Raw genomic sequence first — 26,258 nt, forward strand, 5'->3', positions numbered from 1 at the left:
GGCTGTACATCATCATACTTGTTTAACACATTTGCTTCCTATGCTTCTTAGATTTACTACAATCACTAACTCGTTAAATAATCGGTTCAATAGATTATCTGATTCTGTATAGAATCAGTTCAGTGTTTGCTCTCTTCTGGAAAGCTCTGAGCACAACTACTGCAAAATGGTCATCTTTTCTTGTTGACACTTTTTGATGAATGAAAACCCAGTTAGAAACTGGAAAGATTGTGTGGTTATGAAAATGCGCAATAATGTGCTACACAGTCCACATCTGCCTCCACACTGGCGTCTGAAAAGCCAGAAGACGTGCAACATCTTGCAGCTACTGCATCAACACATGTTTCCTACAGCTACACCACAAAGCCTATTTGAATTGACTGCACACTGACAAACAAATATTCAAGCACCTATATGACTGCATGCAACCGACACGTTAACAACACACAGCAATATTCCTTCTGTGTCTGCTTTGTGTACTTCTGATGCACTGACTGACTTACAGTTGGATGCTAGTGTTTGCAATAGTGCCTCTCTTTGCTGCTGTGAAATAAGCGTGCGTACTAGGAGGAGTTTGCACTAATGCATCTCTGGTATTGCGAAATGGATATGCACCAACAACGGATTTGCTGATTTGTTTGCAGTTGGCTGATAATCCCTGTGCCCGGAAGTATTTGCAACATTCTCTCTTCATTTAGTATTAAAAACAGTCTTGGTCATGATTTATTTATCAAGGTGACCGGTTTCGACCACTACTGTGGTCATCTTCAGACCTACAAGTTGTATACAAAGCTTTAATTACACGGCTACATACATTAAATAAATTACATAAAGTTATAAAGCTATAAAACGATGAATTACCATTGAGTAGGAACCTCTTTCTGTTGGAGAATCACTACTGGATAAACCAGTGCACGCCTTACTATATATAATGGAGACTCCGCCCACTTCTGATGGCATGATGTCATTACTAACCAATGAGTTATAAGTCGAATAACAATTTAAGATTTCTTAGTTAAAACAACATTGTCAAGAATTACAAATAAATACACACAAAACTTAGCTTATTAAACAGCTATTGTCAATTACGAAGCGTTAAAAAGATTTAAATATGTAGGACAAATGAACTTCGGTTTGGCAGTGCATGGGTTGCTCTCTGAAGGCCTGTTAGTGAACTATTTGGAACCACTAGTTACCATGGTGAAGTTGGACGCCGTTCCAAAGATGAGGCAGCAGGCTTCTTTCCACTGAAGTTGTTGTAAAGTCGAACTTCATAGACAATGTTTCATATATATGGACAACAACTTCGTATCGTATTTGTGCAGCATGTAGTATACATGTCAGCTAAAGATTATTACAGCCTACTCATTGAAAATCGTTTCAATAAAATGTTGCTGCTCAATAATACATCGTCTGACGTGACAGTCTTCATCATTCCACTTTCACAACAACTTCGTTAGAAAGAAGCCTGCTGCCACATCTTTCCACTGGTGTTTTGTCCTCACCATGGCAACCACTAGTTCGCCTATCGACTTTGCAAAAACTTCAGTGGAAAGAAGCTTGCTGCCTCATCTTTGGAACGGCGTCCAACCACCATGGCAACCAGTGGTTCCAAATAGTTCACTAACAGACCTTCAGAGGACAACCCGTGTACTGCCATACCGAAGTTCATTTATCCTACATATTTAAATATTTTTAACGCTTCTTAATTGACAATAGCTGTTTAATAAGCTAAGTTTTGTGTGTATTTATTTGTAATTCTTGACAATGTTGTTTTAACTAAGAAATTTTAAATTGTTATTCAACTTATAACTCGTTGCTTAGTAATGACATCATGCCGTCAGAAGTGGGCGGAGCCTCCATTATATATAGTAAGACGTGCACTGGTTTATCCAGTAGTGATTCTCCAACAGAAAGAGGTTTCTACTCAATGGTAATTCATCGTTTTATAGCTTTATAACTTTATGTAATTTCTTTAATGTATGTAGCCCTGTAATTAAAGCTTTGTATACAACTTGTAGGTCTGAAGATGACCACAGTAGTGGTCGAAACCGGTCACCCTGATAAATAAATCATGATCAAGACTGTTTTTAATAGTAAATATTTGTAAGACATTGATCACTGCCAATCCCATAATGTATTCAAAACTAACTGTCTCTTCATGCTGCTGTGGAATGAATATGCACTGTGAACAGAATCGCTGGGTTACATGCTATCAACTACAATCACTGTGTGTGCAAATATTTGCAATTTTGCTTCAAAGTAGTGCTGTGGAATGGCTATGCACTGACAGTGGAATTTCTGGCATGCTTGCAATTAAATTGGCTGCGATCACTGTGTTCGCAATAGTTTGCAGTATTGGCTCTCTGTGCTGTTTGACAGGAAAGTTGCTGCCTTGCTTACAATTTAGTGTATTGCTGTGTTACCAGGGTTTCATTGCATTCTCTGCCATTGTGGAAGGAGGATGCACTGACAGGTGAATTCCTGAGATGAAGCCGTTATGAGCAGCTGCCATGTTAATAGCTTTGTAAAATCCCACACCACCACATTTCTGTGAACTGGAAACTGAGCTAAGACATGAGTCGCATGCTGTTTCAAATTCTCTTTCTCCCCTCTACAATTAGGTTTTCTACAGTTTCACAGACTCGTTTAAGCTGAATACTGGGACGCCTCCTGAGAAAGGGCGTGTCTGACCTCCTTCCCCATGGCTCCCCAATTCAGGCTTCATCTCCAATCTCTACATGATTAGACCTACAAGGTCGTTGCACTTTAAATTACACCATACACACATTCCTGGATGCTTGATGGATGGAACTGCTTCCAGTGATTGTTCAGCAATCGTGTAACCATACAACAACGGGTTTTCGTAGTATTTCTGTGCTATAAATTATATCTGTTGATGTTCAGTGCCAAATGCCAATCTCTGCACCAACCATCGATCCTGTGCAGGCCGTCCTCAGTTACTTTCCAATTTTATACAGCTAAAATTTCTCTATGTGGAGTCTCATCATCTGCAAAGAGGCTCATGGACTCTCCAACGGTATAAAACTAGGTTATTTACATGCGGTCTGAACAATAATGGTCCCAAAGCACTCCCTTTCAGTATGTCCAATGCTACTTTCACATCTGAAGACATCTCCATTAAGAATGAAACGCTTTGTTCCATTTGCTTGGAGCTCTTCAATGTCATCGCAAAACTGCTCTGATATTCTTTACACCGCAATTCGATGCTGCAGTAAAACCTAACCTTGCTTCCTATTTATGGACTGAGGCTGTGTGTGATTACATGACACTTCCACGTTTGCAGTCCCTTGCAGCTATTGCACCTGTACTCTTCTGAGAGCTGACGTTACAGTATTGTGTTCGGACTAGAAACTGCCAGCAGCCTGTGCATCGCTGCCTGCACCCAGGTTGTGGTTTGCAGCTTGCGGCATTAAGCTTTGCTAACGCTTGCACTAGCTAGCCTGTTGTTGTTAGTAGCTGCTGGTGGCACTGGGGGTTCAGTACAGAAGGAACATGTTTGCAGGAGCCAGTCAGGCGCCAGTATCCCAGTCCAACAATCAGAGCCAGGAGGACCTCTGCCTCACACAGGGATGCATCAAAGCAGGTTGGTACTTGTGCTCTCTTCACCTACTGCCTACAGCTGTAAATGTGCCCAGAGAAAAACAGGAAATACTCTTTCCAAGGAAAGTACCTGGCGACAAAAGTGGGCTCATCACATAGTAGATGCAACGTTTTGTGAGGAGAATGAGTATGTGAGAGCGACATTGTGATAGAAAGAATGGAAATTTCTTGTGTGTGTGTTGAGGGAGGGGGGTGGGTGACAGACAGATGCAGAGAAAGATTGTGTTTGTGTGAAGGACAGGAAGCTTTGTGTGTGTGTGTGTGTGTGTGTGTGTGTGTGTGTGTGTGTGTGTGTGTGTGTGTGGTGTGAGTGAGTGAGAGAGCGAGAGGGACATTTGGCGTTTGTGTAAGGGAAGAAAATTTGTTTAAATTTATGTTTGTGCGTGTGTCTGTGTGAAAGAGAGAGAGAAAGTTTGTGTTTGTGTAAAGCAGAGGAGGCCTTTGTGTGAGTAGCAAGTGTGCTTGTGTGTGCATGTGCGCGTATGTGTGTGTGTGTGTGTGTGTGTGTGTGTGTGTGTGATAGAGGAAGACAGCATTACATCACACACAAAGCTACATACAGAATTACAAGTGCATGTTGGAAGTAGTGCTTTGAATTTCTCGTGTGAAAACCCTAAAAGCTTTTCGACAAGGCAAACGTTATTACAATTCAGCCCCTTTAATATTCATTGCTACATATTTATTTCCAACCTAGTTACCCTCCCAATGAACACATCTCTCCCAATGAGAGACAAGTTTGTTGATTCTGGCACTGTAGAATGTTTGATTCTGTTGACAGAGCCACAACCTCACGTCTGCTTGCATCACTTCGTAACTATGAAAATAAAGTCCTAGGACATTCCCTTTACATTTTGGAAGCAGATGAAAATTGGATGGAGCCAAGTCAGGACTTTATGGAGGACGACCGATGACAGTGGACCCAAGGTGTCGCAGTGGTGTGTTCCGACACTGACTACCTGAAGGAGAGGGTGCTGCACGTGTGGACGAGCTGCTAGAATTCGAAAATTGATTGCTGCACCGTGTTTCTCACGCGCCTGCGTAGTTATATCACACACCGCCATGTTGCACGCTACGGCGTGGAGACCTCTAGCGACAGAGGGCTTCAAATACGCAGACATGAAGGACAGAGAAGCAGAATGTCAGTAACGTTAGTTTAATTTAAAAAGCTTTAACGGTTTTCATGTAAGAAATTCTGAGGTATTACTTTTCATCGCACCCTCGTACATGCCACAGAAACTTTTTTGGTGTGTGTCCAAGCAATCTCCACAGACAAAGGCAACTGTCAAATGATAATGTTCCATGAACAGGACTAGCAGTGAAAATTAAGGCCTTACCTGTGGTTACGATATAGACATATAAAGTACCAGTGAGTATTTTGATACGATGTAGAAAAGGCATAAAGACACTTCACTAATTATTAAATAGTGTAGTATTTACACGTCGTATGTTTCCCCTCAGGGAAATGGCCATCTTTAGAACTATTACTGCTCCAGCCAGGAGTTCTGCCTGCAAGGTCAGTGAGTGATTTCTGGTGTGGTGTTTGCCCGGACAGCGTCTGAGGTGCTGAGCAAACTGGACCCGTCGGCGGACCCCTGTGATGACTTCTACCAGTACGCGTGTGGCAACTACGTGCGCACCACCAACATCCCGGATGACAAGTCGTCGGTGGACACCATCTCAGCTCTCACCGACCACCTGCTGGAGAAGCTGCGCAACGCCATAGAAGAGGAGCTGACCGAAGCTGTCGTCCCACGGAGCCTGCAGCTGGCGCGCGACTTCTACAGGGCCTGCATGAACAAGCGTGAGTACTCGTGCTCCAGACTCTGGCAGGAGACACCTACTACCTGAGCGAGAGCGCTGTGGGTCAGTAACCTGCGCTTGCTGCTGCAGTGTTTCCATTTCGCGTGTGAGTACGGCTACTTGCCTGTAACACCATGATCAGCGAACACTGCGTAGCGGATCTGTCAGTCTGATGTGGTCCAAGTTACCTTCCACTGCTGTTCTTCAAATACAGTCGCCTGTCTCTTTTGTTCAAGCGGTCTGGCTGCTCTATACCACGGCCAAGTGCCAAGTTATTCTTCTCGACTTCTTCTCCTGGCTGGGTGATCCTGTAAGAGAGCGTCTCGCTATTTCCAACTACTAAATGATGAACAGGTCTTCAACGACAATCTGCCGTATTGCTTCAACTATTTATATCAGTTGTGAAGACAGATCCAATAAATAACTCATAGTTTCAAATACATCATGCAGCATACAAATACACCGAATTAAACTTGTGATCTAAGATTTACATTCTTTATTTGTCTTGAGTGTTTATATTGCAGTATGTCTGTCTACTCTAAGGTGTTCATGACAACTTCAAGTGACGTCACCAAGGCATAAACGTGCACCTCCAGCAGGTGCTAGCGCGCCTTGCCCTGCTGTGTTACGCCACTGCAGGGGCCGCATCTGCATGGATTGCACATCGGGATAGATGCACAGTGAGTTTTTGCCAGTCTATAAATTGTTGATAAAAGACACGTCCATTCTCCGCCAGCGTGAGCGTCTGCAGTGGAACATTGGTCATTCTCACTAATAACCCACGTTACACTACACTACTCTCCTACGAGGGTGACCTTTTAGGTTTGAACATGAGCTAGCACTGCTCTCCCAGCCCCTCGCGGAAGTTACTCACCACCAAACTGCAAGTTGTGTACGTTCAGCAAGTAGTACTTGCCACTCAGGTATGACGGTCATCTTTCAAGGTTACAAGTCTGAATGAGTGTGAGCACTCGTCCCCAGACCCTACAGAATGCTATCTAATGCTAACCTCGAGCACTGTATGTCTCTCACATACAGTGTAACTCAAAAGAATGGCAAATTTTGGAATGTGTTGCGGCAGTGCTGCAAGGTAGGTGGGCGCCGAATGACGGATACATTGATCAGCCAGAACATTATGACCATGGACCTACTATCTGTATAAAGCCATCCAGGCAGTAGCCGTGTCACCTGGCGAGGAATGATTGCTAGCCAGACATACGCTCAGTGCATGTAGTGTCAGTAATCGTGCTGTCCACCTGTAGAATGGGGAGGGATGCTATCTGCCTGACTTTGACCGAGGGCAAATTTTGATGGCCTGGAGGTTCTGCACGACGTCATGCGGTTGCGGGACCACCACTCACTACAGATGTTGGACGTCATAGGCTGGACAGACTGGTAAAGACAGGACAGGTGGCGAACTGTGGTGGATCCAACATCAGACTGTAATGCAGGGCAGAGTACAGCTGTGTCTTAACACACAGTGCACCAAACACTCCTAACAGTGGGCCTCTGCAGCCGACGACCTGTGCATGTACCAGTGGTAACACCACGGCATCGGCAACTAAGACTCAAATGGGGGCGTCACCATGAGCACTGGACGTTGGCGCAGTGGCAGAGCACTGTACGGTCTGATGAGTTCCCATACCTCCTTTATCATGCTGATGGGATGGGGCGATTCCGTCGTCTGCCAGGGCAACAGCTCCTTGACATCTGTACTTCGTGATGGAGAGAATCTGGCAGCGTCCTCATTATGCTTGGGTAGCATTCATGTGAGCATCCATGGGTCCAGTGAAGCTATAGCAAGGCACCCTGACGATCGAGGAGTACTGTACATTGGTTGCAGACCATGTAAACCCCTTTATGACAATCATGTTTCCCGACAACAATGGCATTTTTCAACAAGGAAATGCGCCACGTCACAAAGAAAGATGTGTATTGGAGTGGTTTAGGGAACACGGTTACGAGATCCAGTTGATGTGGTGGACTCCAACTCGCCAGCTATGAACCCCATTGAACACATGTGGGATGTGATTGAACGTGGTGTCAGAGTTCATCGTCACCTTCCCGGAATTTACAGGAATTATGTGACTTGTGTGTGCTGATGTGTTACAAACTCCCTCCAGCAATCTACCAAGGCGTCATAGCTTCCATGCCACGACGCCTTTCAAATGTTACCCGCGCCATAGGCGGACATACCAGCTGTCAGGTAGCTGGCCACGATGTTCTGGCTGGTCGGTGTAGAATGCTGCTCACAGTAAAGAGTAGAAATGCAACAGTGGAACTAGGTGCAGCACGCCATTATGGCAAAATCCTATTACACGAATGTATGTATGGAGGCGTCATTTCAACATGGGTCAACGTGGTCGTGTTTCTTTGGCGCGTGAAATCAGCATCTGTGTCCGTAATTCTGAAGCCACGGGTTCTGCATTGAAGAAGCAATCTGCAGGGATACTCCAAATGCATATGGGAGACAATATTGAGGCTGTGCGAAATGCTTTCGCAAGAAGTCCAAAGTGCTCTCTTCGACGTGAGACAGTCTGTCAACAGTTGTATCCTTCGACTGTTCAGTACACACTGAAAGTGAATTTAAAGTTCCATTGCTACAAGCTACGTGGAATTCTCTGTACTGTAAATTGACATAAATAAATATGTGTAAAATAATTGTGAATTGTGTTGATGCATTAGCCTCCATTCCAAAATTTGCCGTTTTTTGAGTCACTCTCTACTATTTGTTACACTGGGTACTCACACTGAGGGTACGTGGCCGATGTTCCTATAGAGAAATTAGTAGTGCAAGGTAATTCTGATACTTGCTGCTGACAACTGTGCAGAGTTTCAGTCACCTGCCACACACAGCGCAAGTTTTAGGTAAACACGAATGGCGACTCGTTTGGAAAACTGGTTCAAAAATGGTTCAAATGGCTCTGAGCACTATGGGACTCAACTGCTGTGGTCATCAGTCCCCTAAAACTTAGAACTACTTAAACCTAACTAGCCTAAGGACATCACACACATCCATGCCCGAGGCAGGATTCGAACCTGCGACCGCAGCAGTCGCACGGTTCCGGACTGCGCGCCTAGAACCGCGAGACCACCGCGGCCGGCTTGGAAAACTGGCTAGGTGAAGAAATCCGCCTGTGGGGGAAACATTTTACCGCGTGTGAGGTTCAGTGGCAGTGGTTAGGGGTTTATGGAGAGATTCTAATTTGTCGTCAGCGAACGACGTCGGAAGTCTGCGGCCAGTAGAGGAAATGTCACCGACGAGGACCGTTGTAGGCGACCCAGCATGGCTTCTACAGATTTTGACACAGCTCACGTCAAGCGACTTTCGCCTTTTTTCGTATTTGAAGGAGCTGAAGGCTGAAAACTCATCCCATGAAATGACAATTGCGTAAACCGATGTGGAGACAATGTCGAAAAACAACCTGCCGTATTTACTATGAATTGGCATCATTGGCTGTACGACATAAGAGATAAGGCTTTTTAACCTTAGTTTCTGGTCGTCCTTTGCATATTAGTTAACCACCGCAGAAATACACTGCTGGAAAAAAATCGCAGCACCAAGAAGGAGTTGATAGTCGTGTTTCTACATCTGAAAGATGCATCTGCTCAAATTTCCCAATAGTCGCATAAGTGTGGCTCTAGTAGTATCACTATCAGGATGCAAAGCAGGTTTGCTTTAAATACACACTGTAACGGCCGTGAGAGTTACTTACCTTTCAGACTGGACGTGGACAGTTGATGTTAGTCAAAAATGTTTTTAAGATGACAAAGACGCCATGATCAACACTTCACTGAGTTTGAATGAGGTCGTGTAAGAGGGCTATGAGAAGCTGGATGTTCCTTCTGTGACATTGCAGAAAGACTTGGCAAGAATATCGCCAATGTACATGACTTCTGGTAGCGATGGTCACGAGAATGTACAGTCACAACAAGACCATGCTCCGGATTGCCATGTGGCACTACCAAGAGAGAAGAACATCGTGTTCAGTGTATATCTCTGGCGCATCATACTGCATCTACAGTAACAATTTCAGCAGCAGTTGGTACCACAATGACACAGAAAACTGTTACAAAGGAGTTGCTTCGAGGACAGGTCCGAGCACGGTAACCTGTGATCTTGCAATGTAACCTTAGCAAGTGAAATACCGCACTTTCATTAGTCTACGTTAATCGTTGTTGGGTGTTGCGATTTTTTTCTGTCAGTGTACATATTTCCAAAAGCACTGGTTTGTGTTTGAGAAGAGTGTAATTTACAGAGAAATGTCATCATCAAACAAAAACATCAAGAGAAATTTTCTTTAACGATTAGCTGAGTGCTCGGAGTTTTCCAGGTAAGTATGTAATCCTTCCGCACTCTCTGTCCACAGTCTTGTCCCTCTTCCTATCTATCTCATCCTCCCCTTCTGACGCTCCATATACTCATACCACCTCTGTCCATCTGGTCTTTATCCTCTGTCCATCTCCTCCTCTACCCCTGTAAGTGAATCTCTTTCTTCATCTGCCCCTCACGACCTTCTTAGTCCATCTCCTCCTCTTTCCTTTCTCTGTCCATCGTCTGCTCTCACCTCTCTCTGTCCACCTCTTCCACCTACCTTTCAGTCATTTCCTACACATCCTCACTCTGCCCAGCTCCTCCTCTCCCTTTTCTGTGTCCATTATCTCCTTCCCTCCCCCTGTATGTCCATATCTTCTTCTCCCCCTTCTGTCTCAACGTTATTGTCCGTCCCTCAAAAGGAGGTAGTTCGTTCTTACCCGTAAACTATTCCTCCCCATATAGTAAGTCATGTGTGTCCATGTTTGGTTGAAATTGGTCCATGGATTTAGGAGGAGCTTCCTACCTGCAGCTTTGGCAGTGTACGCTCATGCCGTTCATATTTCACATATATTCAGCGTATTTCACACACCGTTTTACTCGTCAGTTTCGCCCTGCGGTTTCATTTTCACTCATCTCAATATTTCTTACGTTATATCCCTGAACTATCTTTCTTACAATGACATAATCTCGTAAGCACATTCAACGGCTTCAGTAAATACTGCCTGAAAAATGTTTCGTGAATACATTTTATAGTAAAGAAGTAATAAGTCACAACGTAATGCTTGATGAGGCGGTTTTACTGTATGAACAGTGAAACTGTGGTAAGAGATGCAGTTTCTTTTCCCTTTCAACATTTTGTGGGATTGTCAATGAGATAACGTATCACAATGGTTTGAAAGTTTGAGAAAAACACCTAACTGTTGTCATGCTCAAGTTTTCTTTTCTTTTGAGTCATCAGTTTTCTCAGTGGTTTACTGTGGCCCGCCACGAATTCCTCTCCTGTGCCAACCGTAACAATTGCAACTTATGTCCTGAATTATTTGCTGGGTGTATTCTAACGTCTGTTTTTCTCTACAGTTTTTACCTACTACAGCGCTCCCTCCAGTGCCGCGCTACTTATTCCCTGATGTCTTAACAGATGTCCTACCATCCTGTCCCTTCTTGTTGGCGTTTGCTGTATGTTCCTTTTCTCGCTGATTCTCTGGAGAACCTCCTCATTCCTTATCCTATCAGCCTACCTAATTTTCAACGTAACACCACATCTCAAATGCTTTGATACTTCTTTTTTGGCTTTCCCACAGTCCTTCTTCCACAACCACATAATGCTTTGCTGCGAAGGTACATTCTCACCAATTTCGTCCGCAACGTAAGACCTGTTTTTGGCTGACCTCTTGGCCATTCTCAGGTACTGAATGAATAAAGTCTGATATTCACCCATTTCGTAGGGAGGTGATTTTATCGCCATAAGGGTTGTTTCCAGATAGTAAGTGATATATGTACCAAGATAGGTCGAAATCTGGTCAGTGGTTAAGGAGGAGATGTGGATTCTACATACATACACAGATTTTTATAGTACACATCAATTGCTCATGACTTTCCTTACAGTCTTTCACCCTTTTAAATTTAGTAGAGCTGACTAATCACCTAAAACTTCCTTCTTTAGTTTAGTCTGCCCTTCTTTAGTTACATTAATTTGTTTTCTTTCATGTTAATTCCTCATCTCTTGCTTAATGCGTACTGCTTGTTCTTCAAATCTATGCATAGGGTCTTCCCAAACATCTGCCATGCAGTCTCGCTTCAATTGAAATGGTTCAAATGGCTCTGAGCACTATGGGACTTAACATCTGTGGTCATCAGTCCGCTAGAACTTAGAACTACTTAAACCTAACTAACCTAAGGACATCACACACATCCATGCCCGAGGCAGGATTCGAACCTGCGACCGTAGCGGTCACGCGGTTCCAGACTAAAGCGCCTAGAACCGCACGGCCACACCGGCCGGCCTTCAATTGAAAGTTAACGTCCTCAGAGGAGATACATGCAAATTCAACTTTCAGATGACAGACAATACCAGATTGGATCCACACTATAGCAAACATATGTGAAAATGCCTCTTATTTAACACATCTAGTCGAGAGAACTTGAATACACACAGAATCCTTACTTCACTGAAATATTGCCACTAAACGTCAGCTGATTAAAAAATGTAATACCATGTCTTCATACTCCCTATAGCCACTAAACAAAGCTTTTTACCCACTGAACTAACTCACTGAACTTGTAATTCACTTGTGATATTTTATAGTAGTCAAATAGATGATGATAACTGTCAACTAGTTGATGCACACTCTTTTCAAAAGTACAGGAACTTTCTCTGATGTAATTCCAATATAACTCCCAATACCGGAGCTGCAACTGAATGTTTAAGATGTGCTAGAGTACATATATTGCATATTCATAGAGGAGTCAAGACATATACTGAAACATTAAAGTGTGACCATCTAATATTCAAGTCACAGCAGCACTACCAAGAAACATTTCAGCCACCTGTCCCTTGACACAACAAATCAAAGTAGAATTTAAAACGGATTGTATGTCAAAGAAATTCATGTATGTCAAACAATATTGTTAATCAGGCCCCTGGTAAGGTAATCCTAACAGAAAGCCAGAATAGCTAATGTGAGTAATCATACATCACTGATAATACGAAATTAAATGTATTAATTCACTTAGTTCTAAAGCGTCGAAAACCACTAAACTTTTCCAGAAGCAATTCAGAATTTACAATGAGGTTCCACGCAATTGAAATTTTGTACTATCGTAGCTGTCCAGCAAATACATAAATAAAAAAATGGAAATAATTATCTCTACAAATTTGTAATACAGATGAAAATTTCTTCCCACAGTATATTCAATGTTAATAAATGCTGGAAAACACACCAGATTCCTTGCTTCATCAGCTCACGTCACAAGACATCAAATGACACTAGAAAAGTGTTACAGTACCACTACATCAATTCGAACTTTACAAATCCAAATTCAAAGATACGCTGAGCTGATTCATTACCTACATCAACGGTTCCAACATTCCTGAGACGATTACCCATAAGCGCAGTGAGATATTAGCTATTGTCCCACTCTCTACCCTTCGATCTCCCCCTTCCCCCGCTCTCTCGCTTCCCGCGCCCGGGTTCGATTCCCGGCGGGGTCAGGGATTTTCTCTGCCTCGTGATGACTGGGTGTTGTGTGATGTCCTTCGGTTAGTTAGGTTTAAGTAGTTCTAAGTTCTAGGGGACTGATGACCATAGATGTTAAGTCCCATAGTGCTCAGAGCCATTTGAACTAACCTTCCCCCGCTCTCACATTTCCACTAGCGCCTAATGAAACTTCAGAATGAAAAATAATTTGATTTGAACACTTTTATTTTTAAAATGACGAGAGGTAAATGACATATATAGTTCCTCTAAGTATTTTATTGAACCATAAACCGACGAGTCAAATAGTTGATACTCTTAATGTCTAACAAACTTTCTTTATGAAGCAGTTCTCAGTGCATCGTGATTGCTGTCTAAAACCCGTTATCATAAAATAAAGGTTACTATTCATGCTGAGGGTAGACACTTGCTACATAACATGCTTCTTTTCCATCACTTCTCTTCCGAGCGACAATTGCTTCACCTACACTCCACATCAGCACTCAAAGCAGACCAAGTTAAAATGTCTACACTAAACTTACTGCATGTAAATCATTTGCTTGAAGGACTCCTCACTTCTGATCTGGCAGATACTGGAAGACTACAAGCTGTCAGTGCTCTGTGTCTCAACGCCGCGAATGATGATGATGAAGATAGTACAGCGGAAATTGTTAAAACTGAACACAGCTTCAGAGCCCTACGCAGTGGCTGTCAGATTCTATATTGAATTTGCGGCTGAAGTAGACCCTGTTTTGACAACAATCTATCGTAGATTCCTTGAACAAAACACCGTGCCCAGTTCTCGGAGAAAAGCACAGGTCACACCAGTCTACAAGAAGGGCAGTAGAAGTGATCCACAAAACTACCGTCCAGTATCCTTGATATCGATTTGTTGTAGAATCTCGGAACATATTCTGAGCTCAAGTATAATGAGGCATCTCGAATAGAATGACGTATTCAGTGTAACCCAGCCTGGATTCCGAAAATATCGATCATGTGAAACTCAACCTGCACGTTTCGCATATGACATACTGAAAGCTTTGCATCAAGGCAGGCAGGTAGATACAGTATTTCTCGATTTCCGAAAAGAATTTGACTCAGTTTCTGTTGGCAGCGCCGACGCACTGGTCCACCCGCTGGGGTGTGTCGACGCTAGGTTCCCCGCCCCCTGACAGTAGACCATAGAGAACAACGAAGCTGATGGTGAGAATTTTTGCCGAACATCATTACAGGCTATGAAACATGGGTTCATCACTTCAAACTGGAAACAAAACTCCACCTCTCCTCCAAAGAAAAGGTTCAGAGCAACACCCTCAGCGGATAAAGTCAAGGCGATGGTCTCCAGCGACTCTGAAGGGGCTGTTCTGTTTGATGCCCTCCCTCGCGCTGCAACGATCAACTCGGATGTGTGTTGTGCTAACCTCGGGAAATTGAAGAAAGGACTTCGGCATGTTGCTCGCCACAAAAATGCAAACGAACTTCCCCTTCTCCATGACAACACAAGGCCTCATACAAGTCTACGTACCCGGAGGAGCTCACAAAACTTCTCTGGACTTTTCTTCCTCATCCACTCTACAGCCCGGGTCTCGCACTTTGCCACTCTCATCTGTTGGGCCCAATGAAGGATACACTCAGCGGGAAGGACAACGGGGATGGTGGGGAGTTTATTGATGCAGCAAGACGTCCATGTGGACATACGGGATGTTCTAGTAAGGTGTCATAACGTCGTCACATTGAAGGAAGATCATATTGAAAAATGGAGCCGGCCGCGGTGGTCTAGCGGTTCTGGCGCTGCAGTCCGGAACAGCGGGACCGCTACGGTCGCAGGTTCGAATCCTGCCTCGGGCATGGGTGTGTGTGATGTCCTTAGGTTAGTTAGGTTTAAGTAGTTCTAAGTTCTAGGGGACTTATGACCTAAGATGTTGAGTCCCATAGTGCTCAGAGCCATTTGAACCATTTTTTGAAAAATGGGGTTACGTAGTCAAAATAAAATGTTGGACTGGAATCCTGAATAAAGTCAATATGCTTTCCGAAAAAAAATATGTTGCATTACTTATCGAGTGCCCATCATATTTATATGGACAGCAACAAAGGAATCGAGAAACCTGCTGCCATTGTCGTATGCACAGTCCAGCTCATCGTACTCGAATTAAATTTTCTAACTCACTATTAATAATCAAAAGGAAACGTGGGTTAACTACACTGCAGTGCCAAAGGAACTGATACAGGCATGCGTATTCAAATACAAAGACATGTAAACAGGCAGAATACGGCGCTGTGGTCGGCAACGCCTATATAAGACAAGTGTCTGGCGGAGTTCTTAGATCGGTTACTGCGGCTACAGTGGCAGGTTATAAAGATTTAAGTGAGTTTGAAGACGGTATTACAGTCGGGGCACGAGCGATGGGACACAGCATCTCCGAGGTAGTGATGAAGTGAGCATTATCCTGTACGATCATTCAAAAAAATGGCTCTGAGCACCATGGGACTCAACTGCTGTGGTCATAAGTCCCCTAGAACTTAGAACTAATTAAACCTAACTAACCTAAGGACATCTCACACACATCCATGCCCGAGGCAGGATTCGAACCTGCGACCGTAGTGGTCGTACGGTTCCAGACTGTAGCGCCTTTAACCGCTCGGCCACTCCGGCCGGCTGTACGATCATTTCACGAGTGTACCGTGAATATCAGGAATCATGCAAAACATCAAATCTCCGACATCGCTGTGGCCGGAAAAAGATCCTGCAAGAACTGGACCAACGACGCCTGAAGATAATCATTCAGTTCTGCGCCATCAACAAATCTCAGCGTACGAACCAGTCATCGATACTGGAATTTGGAGCCGGAAGCCCACTCATGTACCCTTGATGACTGCACGACACAAAGCTTTACGCCTCACCTGGGCCTGTGAACACCGCAATTGGATTGTTGATGACTGGAAACGTGTTGCGTGGTCTAACGAGTCTCGTTTCAAATTGTACCGAACGTAAGGATGTGTACGGGTGTGAAGACACCCTCATGAATTCATGGTCCCTGCATGTCGGCAGTGGACTGTTCAAGCCGGTGGACTTTGTAAAGGCGTGAGGCGTGCGCTACTGGACTGATATGGATCCGCTAATACGTCTAGAACTGACTCTTAAGGTAAGCGTCCTGTCTGATCATCTGCATCCATTCGTGTCCATTGTGCATTCTGACGGTCTTGGTCAATTCCAGTAGGACAATGCGACACCCCACACGTCCAGGATTGCTACAGAGAGGCTCCATGAACTCTGTTCTGAATTTAAACACTTCTGCTGGCCACCAATCTCCCCAGACATGAACATTATTGAGTATATTTCAGATGCAACGTGCTGTTCCGAAGAGATCTTCATCCCCTCGTACTCTTGCGAATTTATGGACAGCCTTGCAAGATGAATGGTGTCAGTTCCCTCCAGCACTACTTCACACATTAGTCGAGTCCATGCCACGTCGTGTAGTGGCACTTCTGCGTGCGCTCGGGGACCCTACACTATACGTGACAGGTGTACCAGTTTATTTGGCTCTGCGGTGTAATTCGATGGATAAACACTCATGTCTGTCGTCCTCATCACTACTCGAAGCTTAGCGAACACAGCTGGGGACAGCTGCGGCGCATTATGAAGCTCAGCCAGATACACCGCAGGCGACTGACGACGGTCAATCGTGATCTTTTCATACAGTCGGCTTTTGAAAATTCGTAGATACTGGATATCTGTGGAAAGTAATCAACATATGTTAAAAGTCAAAATATATGACATAATTATGGGTTTACATCATGTGACAAAGCATTGTGTCATTATTCAACTATTTCATTATGTTTTAGACAGTTGCATAATGCCTTGTCTGAATGGTCATGCGCAAGTTAAGTGATTCCAGCTTGAGCTTGGCCGGGTGAAAAGGAAGTACCGAACTCATTCGCTCTGCTCCGCTTTCTTCCTAACACGCTAGTACATGTCTCGAAATTCAACACTGACACAGCCATCTGTATAGCTAAAAATTTTATTTAATAAATCTCGAATCTTCTCTGAGGGGTGGTTACCTCATTACACCTTTAAATACAATTTAAATGAATGAGGTTGTTTGCAGAATGTGGGTCTCGAGTGAACACACGTGCAAGTGTGAAAATCATAGAAGGTTAATTTAAACAAAAACCAGGAGTAGGGTGAAAACTGGCTTATAAAAATCGCAGTTATGCTCAAACGCAATATAATCACCAATGTTGTGGCGCGAGATAACATATTTCATGTGTAAATACAATTCAATGGACCATACGCCTCTGCATTACCGTGGGAGACAATGGACAAAAGCAAATAGCCACATATTAGAACTGATGCCTCAAACATGGTTTTACGAGTGAAAGAACAATGAGGTAAGCTAAAACTTGGGTGACTGAAGAACGATTAGATACTGATCAGCATACTCAAAGCGAAAACAAACACCCAAGATTCCTCACGGTAGTCGCCACTGCAAAATGTATCACAGACAGAAACCTAATTGCCCATTATTAGAAAAGCCACATAATGTCCTGTCACGTAGATACAGCGTAACTGTGCAAAGGCGGCAGCGATCTCACGATGTTACAGAAGGAGGTCAGGTGAGTGAGTCCATTTCACTATCACAAGTCAATGTACATACACTACAATGACAGAAAGAAAAATCCCCATACGAAGGAAGAGTTGTACGAGACAAACGAAAGTTTACAGGAGTGTCTCTACATCTCAGAGGTGACGCCTATCGAGATTTCGCGCCAGCCGAATAAGAGTGGCGTTAGTAGCGCCACTGTTGGGACGCAAATCAGGTTTTCTTTTTATACTCGCTGTAACGTTCGTGACCATTAGTTACCTTTGAGATCGGGCGCAGTGATTAAATGTCAGTCAAGAATGCCTTTGAGACGATGAATAAGCCATGATCAACAGGTAACCGAACTTGAACGGCGTCGTGTAGTGGGGCTACCAGAATCTTGATGTTACTTCTACGCTACTGCAGAAAGACTCGGCAGAAATGTTGCCACTGTAGACGATTGCTGGCAGCAGTAGTGACGAGAGTGCACAGACTGGCCTCTGGAGGGCCACGTGCCACTACCGACAGGGGGGACCGTCGCGTTCAGCGTATGGCTCTGGAGCATCTTACAGCAACGGCATTCGAACAGCATTTTACACCACAGTGAGATAACGAACTGCTACAAATTGAGTTCTTCGAGAACAACTCCGAGCCCGACACCCTGTTGGGGGCATTCCACTGACCCCAAACCACGGTCATCTGCAAATTCATTGGACTCATTGGATAGTAGACTGGAGGTATGTTGTGTTTTATGCTGAAAGCCCGTTTTGCCTCGGTGCCGATGGTCCCGTGCGCTACTTAGGGCCTGCCACCTGTCTGTCTGCTCGCTAGACACACTGGACCTACACCAGCTGCTATGGTCTGGGGTGCGATTTCTTACGACAGCAGGAGCTTTCTCGTAGTGCACCCATACAAGACGTGCAGACCCCACATTTCACACTTAGGCGTCCACTTCTAGCCTTGAAGCGCGTTTCACATGATTGCAGTGATCAATAGCAGGACCTCTGCTCGAGCATCAGTTGTGCACTCATCAGAAAAAATGACTTTCCCCCAATCGACATCTTCCTACGAACTGTAGTCTATCCACTACCTGTTCGCCGCACAAAGGTTCTTTGAAACGAACACTGCAGGACCTGTTTGCACGATCCTTTAATCTTATGAGAGCAGTTCTCGATAGGGCCAGGAAATATGAGCCTCTCCCTAGTTCCCAGTTGACTGACAAATGAGCATTGTGGGCCGCCCTGACCAATTCTTCATCCTGTCTCCATGTAGAGACTCGTGACCTTCTGGGTATTGGGCGTCTCGCTACCGCACCGTTATCTCTAAATGTAATCCATTTCCTTGCTGTGGAAGCATCAAACACGATAACGACGTCCTACCCCAGATGAACCAACACCGTTTTTAAAGAGAGCAATTTTTCGCTCGCGAACATCCAAATCAGCCATTTTGAAGCAGACCTATAACGTACGCCAATCGGCTGATATGTTTCTCTTAGCTGAAAACTACATAGACACCAGGTGGTGGTCGAAGTAATTAGAAATACGTACATCCATTTTCAATATTTTTACTATGAACATTGGTCTATTTAGAAATTAGCCTACTATAAAATGGAATCTTCTGAAACAATTTGGAACTTAGAAAAGCCTACAACTGCACAATTTGCAGCGAATTAAGATTTAAAATAAGGGAAAAGACAACTGACTACAGTAAGGTTGGAGCGCTCGTCTTTTATGTTCGTAAACTGTTAACCTATTCACTTTTCATTCATTTATTTATTTACTTGATCTCATTTTGTTCGTTACTGTTCTTTGCATTTATGTGGGGCGGACGTCACATGACACCAGTTCAAGTTCATCGTTTATCCATGCACTCCGTTTCTTTTATTATTATTATTATTATTATTATTATTATTAGACAGGGCAGCTAAGCCCGTGACCGAACGCGCTGAGCTATGGTGCCGTCTATGCACTAAGCCAATGAAAAGGCGTGAAACACTCACCGTTGAAGTAATCCTACCGACATGGGGTTCTTATATTTCAACCATGTCTACGTGCGCGAATAATGATTTTCCAAAGAAATGATATGACGAGTTAAACTGCTATGAATCTCGACGTATACTGTAGCCAAACTGTAATACTGCTTCTGTTTGACGATGTAAACACCAAACTGAAGCTCCAAAGGCCGCTACAGTTCTGAACAGTGACACTTGTGAACTCGGGCATGCACAATACTCTGTACTTTGGTCTGTAAAGTGTTGCGGCCGGGCAGTCTTTTCTCCTCTCATCGCACGACGCAGACCAGCACGGCACTCATCGCGGTGGCGGGAAGACGAGTGTGTCCCTGTCTGGCGGCTCGAGGCCTCGTGGAACGAATTATACCGTCCAGCTGTTGGCAGGCTCCAGTAAAGGCTCAAACAACCCGTCAAGACAAACCGTGCAGTTTCCCCGCAGTGATGTACTACACCAGCAGACAGACAGCTAACTGCAGATGTTTTGAGACAGAAAAGTGACTGTTGTCACATGCGTGAATATGCGGCACGAAATGTGCAGCTGCTTTTCAAAATGCGAGGCTTACAACCCACAGATCTGTGTGTTGGCCTTACAAGGACCCGTCAGGTCGCTTCGTTACTGGTGACTGGAATCTTGGGTCATTCGCCGCACTGTACCTACAAGCTACGTACCTTTTTACCTGTCAGTTAATTGTACCAACCGTGACGACAGTTAAAGATCAGTGTAGTGTAACATGGGTTATTCGTAAGCATAACCTACACTAGGTGGAAAAGTACCCCAAATACACGTTTTTCATATTAAGTGCATTGTGCTGCCACCTACTGCCAGGTACTCCATGTCAGCGACCTCAGTAGTCATTAGACATCGTGAGAGAGCAGAATGGGACGCTCTGCGGAACTGAGCTTCGAACGTGGTCAGGTGATTGGGTGTCTCTTGTGTCATACGTCTGTAGGCGAGATTTCATGGTTGAGCGGCTGCTCATACGCGACACATCACGCCGAAAAATGCCAAACGACGCCTCGCTTGGTGAAAGGAGAGCAAACATTGGACGATTGTACATTGGAAAAACGTTTTGTGGAATGACAAATCACGAATGTGGCGATCCGATGGCAGGGGGTGGGTATGGCGAATGCCTGACGAACGTCACTGCCAGCGTGTGTAGAGCCAACAGTAAAGTTCGGAAAGTTGGGAGGTGGTAGTGTTATGGTGTGGTCGTGTTTTTTATGGAGGTGTCTTGCACCGCTTGTTGTTTTGCGTGGCACTATACAGTGCAGACCTGTGTTGATCTTTTAAGCATCTTTTTGCTTCCCATTGTTGACGAGAAATTTGGGGATGGCGACTGCATCTTTCAACACGATCGAGCACCTGTTCATAATGCATGGCCTGTGACGGAGTGATTACACGACAATAACATCCTTGTAATGGACTGGCCTGTACAGAGTCCTGACCTGAATTCTATAAAACACCTTTGGGATGTTTTGCAACGCCGAGCCTGGCCTCACCGACGGACATCGATACCTCTCCTCAGTGCAGCACTCCATGAAGAATGGGCTGCCATTCCCCAAGAAACTTTCCAGCACCTGAATGAACGTATGTCTGCGAGAGCGGAAGCTGTCATCAAGGCTAAGGGTGGGCCAACACCTTACTGAATTCCAGTGTTACCGATGGAGGACGCCACGAACTTGTAAGTCATTTTCAGCCAGGTGTCCAGATACTTTTGATCACATAGTGTATGTTTCACTAAAGGCACTCACGCTGGCGAAAGATGGTCGTGTCTTTTATAAACATTTTATGTAATGGGAAAATTTCACTGTGCATACCCCGTTCTGTGCTCTGTGCGGCTGTTACGTATCCAGTGACGTAACACTGCAGGGGCGAGTCGCGGTGTGGTGACTGCAGTAGCTGCAGCTGCACATTTGTGACTTTGCGGCGAACCTTCAAGGTGTCATGGAGACCCTAGAGAAAACAGACGTATTACAGTGCAAATGCTCAAGACAAATGAAGACTAAATCTTAGAACTTAGGTTCAGTTCGGTGTGGTCATGATGTATTTGAAGCTGTGAGTTGCCGACAACTGGATCTATGTTCACAATTGATGTGCATAGTTGAAACAATGCAGCTCATTGTCGCTGAAGACGTACTCGTCATTGAGTAGCTGCAGTTTGTGAGACACTGTCTTACAGCATCACCCTGTCTGGAGATTAAGTCGAGAAGAATAAGTTAGCCCACAGCCGTGATACGGAGTACCGGACCACGAGGACGAAATAAACAGGCCACTGTGTTTGATGGAGAATAGTAAAAGGTAACTTGGACAACATTATACTGACAGATCCACCGCGAAGTGTTTCCACCAAGTCGCCACACGCCATACAAACACACGCGAAAGGAGAACACCGCAAAGTGTTTTGCACGTATTGCTTCGCACTTCAGGGCGCTTCCTAAAAATCTCTTGTGTCCTCACAGCCTCTAGCTCTAGATATACTAAAAAAAGACTCGCACACTCAGTATGTTATTTACTATGACATAATATACTGATGGAGCTTCATGCACATCCTACCGTGAGATATTCTCTGCCTGTTCTCTGTATTAATGGTCCTCCAGGAGACTGCTGGCTACCCTCACATACACACTGAGGCTGAAATGTAGATGCATGGAAGCTTGGGGGCCACTTGGAACACCTGTTCCAGATATCATTCCAGTCATGCATGAGTGAAACTTGGAAGACCTCCTGTGTATACTACCGAAACTTTTGTCAAAGCACACTTCAGCACTTCAATTAAATACACTCCTGGAAATTGAAATAAGAACACCGTGAATTCATTGTCCCAGGAAGGGGAAACTTTATTGACACATTCCTGGGGTCAGATACATCACATGATCACACTGACAGAACCACAGGCACATAGACACAGGCAACAGAGCATGCACAATGTCGGCACTAGTACAGTGTATATCCACCTTTCGCAGCAATGCAGGCTGCTATTCTCCCATGGAGACGATCGTAGAGATGCTGGATGTAGTCCTGTGGAACGGCTTGCCATGCCATTTCCACCTGGCGCCTCAGTTGGACCAGCGTTCGTGCTGGACGTGCAGACCGCGTGAGACGACGCTTCATCCAGTCCCAAACATGCTCAATGGGGGACAGATTCGGAGATCTTGCTGGCCAGGGTAGTTGACTTACACCTTCTAGAGCACGTTGGGTGGCACGGGATACATGCGGACGTGCATTGTCCTGTTGGAACAGCAAGTTCCCTTGCCGGTCTAGGAATGGTAGGACGATGGGTTCGATGACGGTTTGGATGTACCGTGCACTATTCAGTGTCCCCTCGACGATCACCAGTGGTGTACGACCAGTGTAGGAGATCGCTCCCCACACTATGATGCCAGGTGTTGGCCCTGTGTGCCTCGGTCGTATGCAGTCCTGATTGTGGCGCTCACCTGCATGGCGCCAAACACGCATACGACCATCATTGGCACCAAGGCAGAAGCGACTCTCATCGCTGAAGACGATACGTCTCCATTCGTCCCTCCATTCACGCCTGTCGCGACACCACTGGAGGCGGGCTGCACGATGTTGGGGCGTGAGCGGAAGACGGCCTAACGGTGTGCGGGACCGTAGCCCAGCTTCATGGAGACGGTTGCGAATGGTCCTCGCCGATACCCCAGGAGCAACAGTGTCCCTAATTTGCTGGGAAGTGGCGGTGCGGTCCCCTACGGCACTGCGTAGGATCCTACGGTCTTGGAGTGCATCCGTGCGTCGCTGCGGTCCGGTCCCAGGTCGACGGGCACGTGCACCTTCCGCCGACCACTGGCGACAACATCGATGTACTGTGGAGACCTCACGCCCCACGTGTTGAACAATTCGGCGGTACGTCCACCCGGCCTCCCGAATGCCCACTATACGCCCTCGCTCAAAGTCCGTCAACTGCACATACGGTTCACGTCCACGCTGTCGCGGCATGCTACCAGTGTTAAAGACTGCGATGGAGCTCCGTATGCCACGGCAAACTGGCTGACACTGACGGCGGCGGTGCACAAATGCTGCGCAGCTAGCGCCATTCGACGGCCAACACCGCGGTTCCTGGTGTGTCCGCTGTGCCGTGCGTGTGATCATTGCTTGTACAGCCCTCTCGCAGTGTCCGGAGCAAGTATGGTGGGTCTGACACACCGGTGTCAATGTGTTCTTTTTTCCATTTCCAGGAGTGTATGTCAGCAATCTCGCTGAAGTTACTTTCAACACTTTCTTTAGATATCATGAGAGCTTTCCTTATGTGATCAGTCAGAACACCAGCTCCAGATAACATGTCCTTGAGCTGACAACATAAACACTCAGACAGTAAAATCGAAACGATGAATTTTAAAGCGTTAAAAATATCAGGACCTCCATATACCAAGAAAGCCACATATGGTAACAACTCTTTTTTTGGGGGGTGGGGGGGAGTGTTTACATGGGTGCATTTGTAATGCTACATATGGATACCATGACAGCCTTCCTTTGCAGTAACTTGGAATATCTTTCCTAGATACAGTGGAACACTCCTTCCAGATACCTTGGAAACTGTCTTTAGAGGTATACCACAAACACCTTCTTTCCATGGCAATTTACTGCGTGTGGTGCTGCAGAGTAAGCGTAAAATTAGCTCTTGTATGAATATTGCCCGTTTCCTGACTCATTCATTGATGTTACTCGGTAATTACAGTCTCTGGCATCAGCCTACCATATTCTCGTCCTAGCCTTCCAATGTTCCCTCATGGAAGTGAAATTGCCCGGATGGTGCCCAATAGTTAAGTTCCGATGTGTGATCTGGGGCAGGAGTGCGTCCAAGCACTGGGAATCCGGTTAGCTGAAGATCCCCCTGTGGGGGCCCTCAGCACAGATCGAGTCCCGCGGCGTGGGGCCGCTCCAGAGGGTGCTGCAGGAGCTGGGCGGCTGGCCCGCCGTGGAGGGTGACTCCTGGCAAGAGGCGGGCTTCGACTGGCGGCAAAGCGTCTACCGCTTCCGCAGGGCCGGATTCAGCACTGACTACTTCATCAAGTTCTCGGTGGCGACCGACCACCGCAACTCAACGCAGCGCTGCATTTACGTGAGTACTGAAGTCCTGAGAATCAGTGTCTAGAGATGGGTACGTAGAATTGGGTTGCCTGACAACCTGCCTAGCAGGTCATCTGTCGGTGTCTAGAGATGGTTACACAGAAATAGGATGCCTGACAACCTGTCTAGTAGATTATAAACTGTCTTTCTTGTAGGAGACGAAACCAACTATAAGATTCACGATTCTAATCATGTGAGTTATATGGGCAAGGCTTATGCACTGAATCGAAGCTACTGCCAATACCTTTTAGGTCAGGAAGGACGCTTTGATCATCCTGATATATGTAAACCAAGAAACGAAAGTGCATCATCCACATAGGTTTTTTGAATAGGACTTTTTTCCTCCTTTTCGTCAGGAATACGTCCCTACAGTTTGTTGGATTTAGCGTGAACATTAATAAAACCAACTCTATATATATATATATATATATATATATATATATATATATATATATATATGTGTGTGTGTGTGTGTGTGTGTGTGTGTGTGTGTGTGTGTGTTTGTGTGTGTGTGTGTGTGTTGTGGTGTTACATACTTTCTTAACTTAAACTGAGTGTAATGGCTGCTTCAGTTTCTCAGATACATTCAATATAAATGTACGATACATGAATTGTCTTGCAATTTGCGTAATAGTGGTCAATGTATGTCTACAGTTAGTTGCTGTAGTTAAAGGAAATACTACTGGACTGTGATTGTGAAATAAATTATAAACTCTTCAGCTTAATTAGAAAAAAATCCAACATAAACACTCAGACAGTAAAACTGAAAGGTTGAATTTTCAAGCGTTAAAAATTTCAAACTGCCCATGCTGCTACACATTGCAAATCTGATAATTCAACACAACTATAAGGGAAAAAGGTTTCTTTGAGTAAAAAATTACTTTTAATGGTGCACACATAATAATTTTTCTATAAATAATACAGAATCAGTAGTTATAAGGAACAAAGCAAAAAACCTTAATTAAGAGAAAAGTCAAATTCAGTACTGAGGTAAATTAAATAAGGAACTGAAACCAAATCGAAATAGATCAGGACATTCCATCAGCGTCATTCTTCCTCTCTGTATTTCTTTTTCTTTGCATTACTCCCCCTCCCCCTTATTCTCTCTCTCTCACGCGTGTGTATTTGTGTGTGTGTGTGTGTTTCATTGCAGCCCATCCTTGTGTTTCTCACCTACTTCAGTGTCTCTTTACATATCCTATCTTTCCTTATCTTCCTTCCCCTAACTCTCCCTCTGACTCTATTATTCATTCATTGATTCTCGGAGCTATACTTTATCTCTTTCCTTATCTCACACTTCTCGTCTTTCTATCTACCTCCTTCTGCCATTTTCTGGCTTCACCTTCCTCTTTTCCCTTTCTTCACTGTCTGTCAACCTCACCCTTTCCCTCTCGGTCTTTCCTCTCTCTCACACAGTATGTTTTTCACTCCTTATCTCTTTCTTTCACGTCACTGTGTGTGCGTGTGTGTATGTGTGTGTGTGTGTGTGTGTGTGTGACGTCTTCTCTCAGATTATGCCTCTCATCCTCACCTCCTCACTCTCTATCTAATTTTTCTTCTGTCTTTCCATCTCTCTAATTTCCTTTCTCTAAACATCCCTGTTCTCTTTTTGTAGCACACTCTGTGTCTGACCCAGACTTTG

General features: G+C 44.9%; 1 protein-coding gene across 1 annotated transcript in view; it reads left to right on the top strand.

Moving 5' to 3' along the window:
- Window positions 1-26,258, top strand: part of LOC124553837 (neprilysin-2-like) — a 271,201-nt gene that overhangs the window by 122,182 nt on the left and 122,761 nt on the right. Inside the window, exons 4-6 of the mRNA XM_047127825.1 lie at window positions 3,527-3,607; window positions 5,177-5,425; window positions 24,397-24,608. Coding sequence (XP_046983781.1) covers window positions 3,527-3,607; window positions 5,177-5,425; window positions 24,397-24,608 — 542 coding nt within the window. The remainder of the gene's footprint in view (window positions 1-3,526; window positions 3,608-5,176; window positions 5,426-24,396; window positions 24,609-26,258) is intronic.

The sequence above is a fragment of the Schistocerca americana genome, chromosome 11 (assembly GCF_021461395.2).
Source record: "Schistocerca americana isolate TAMUIC-IGC-003095 chromosome 11, iqSchAmer2.1, whole genome shotgun sequence".
NCBI lineage: Eukaryota > Metazoa > Arthropoda > Insecta > Orthoptera > Acrididae > Schistocerca > Schistocerca americana.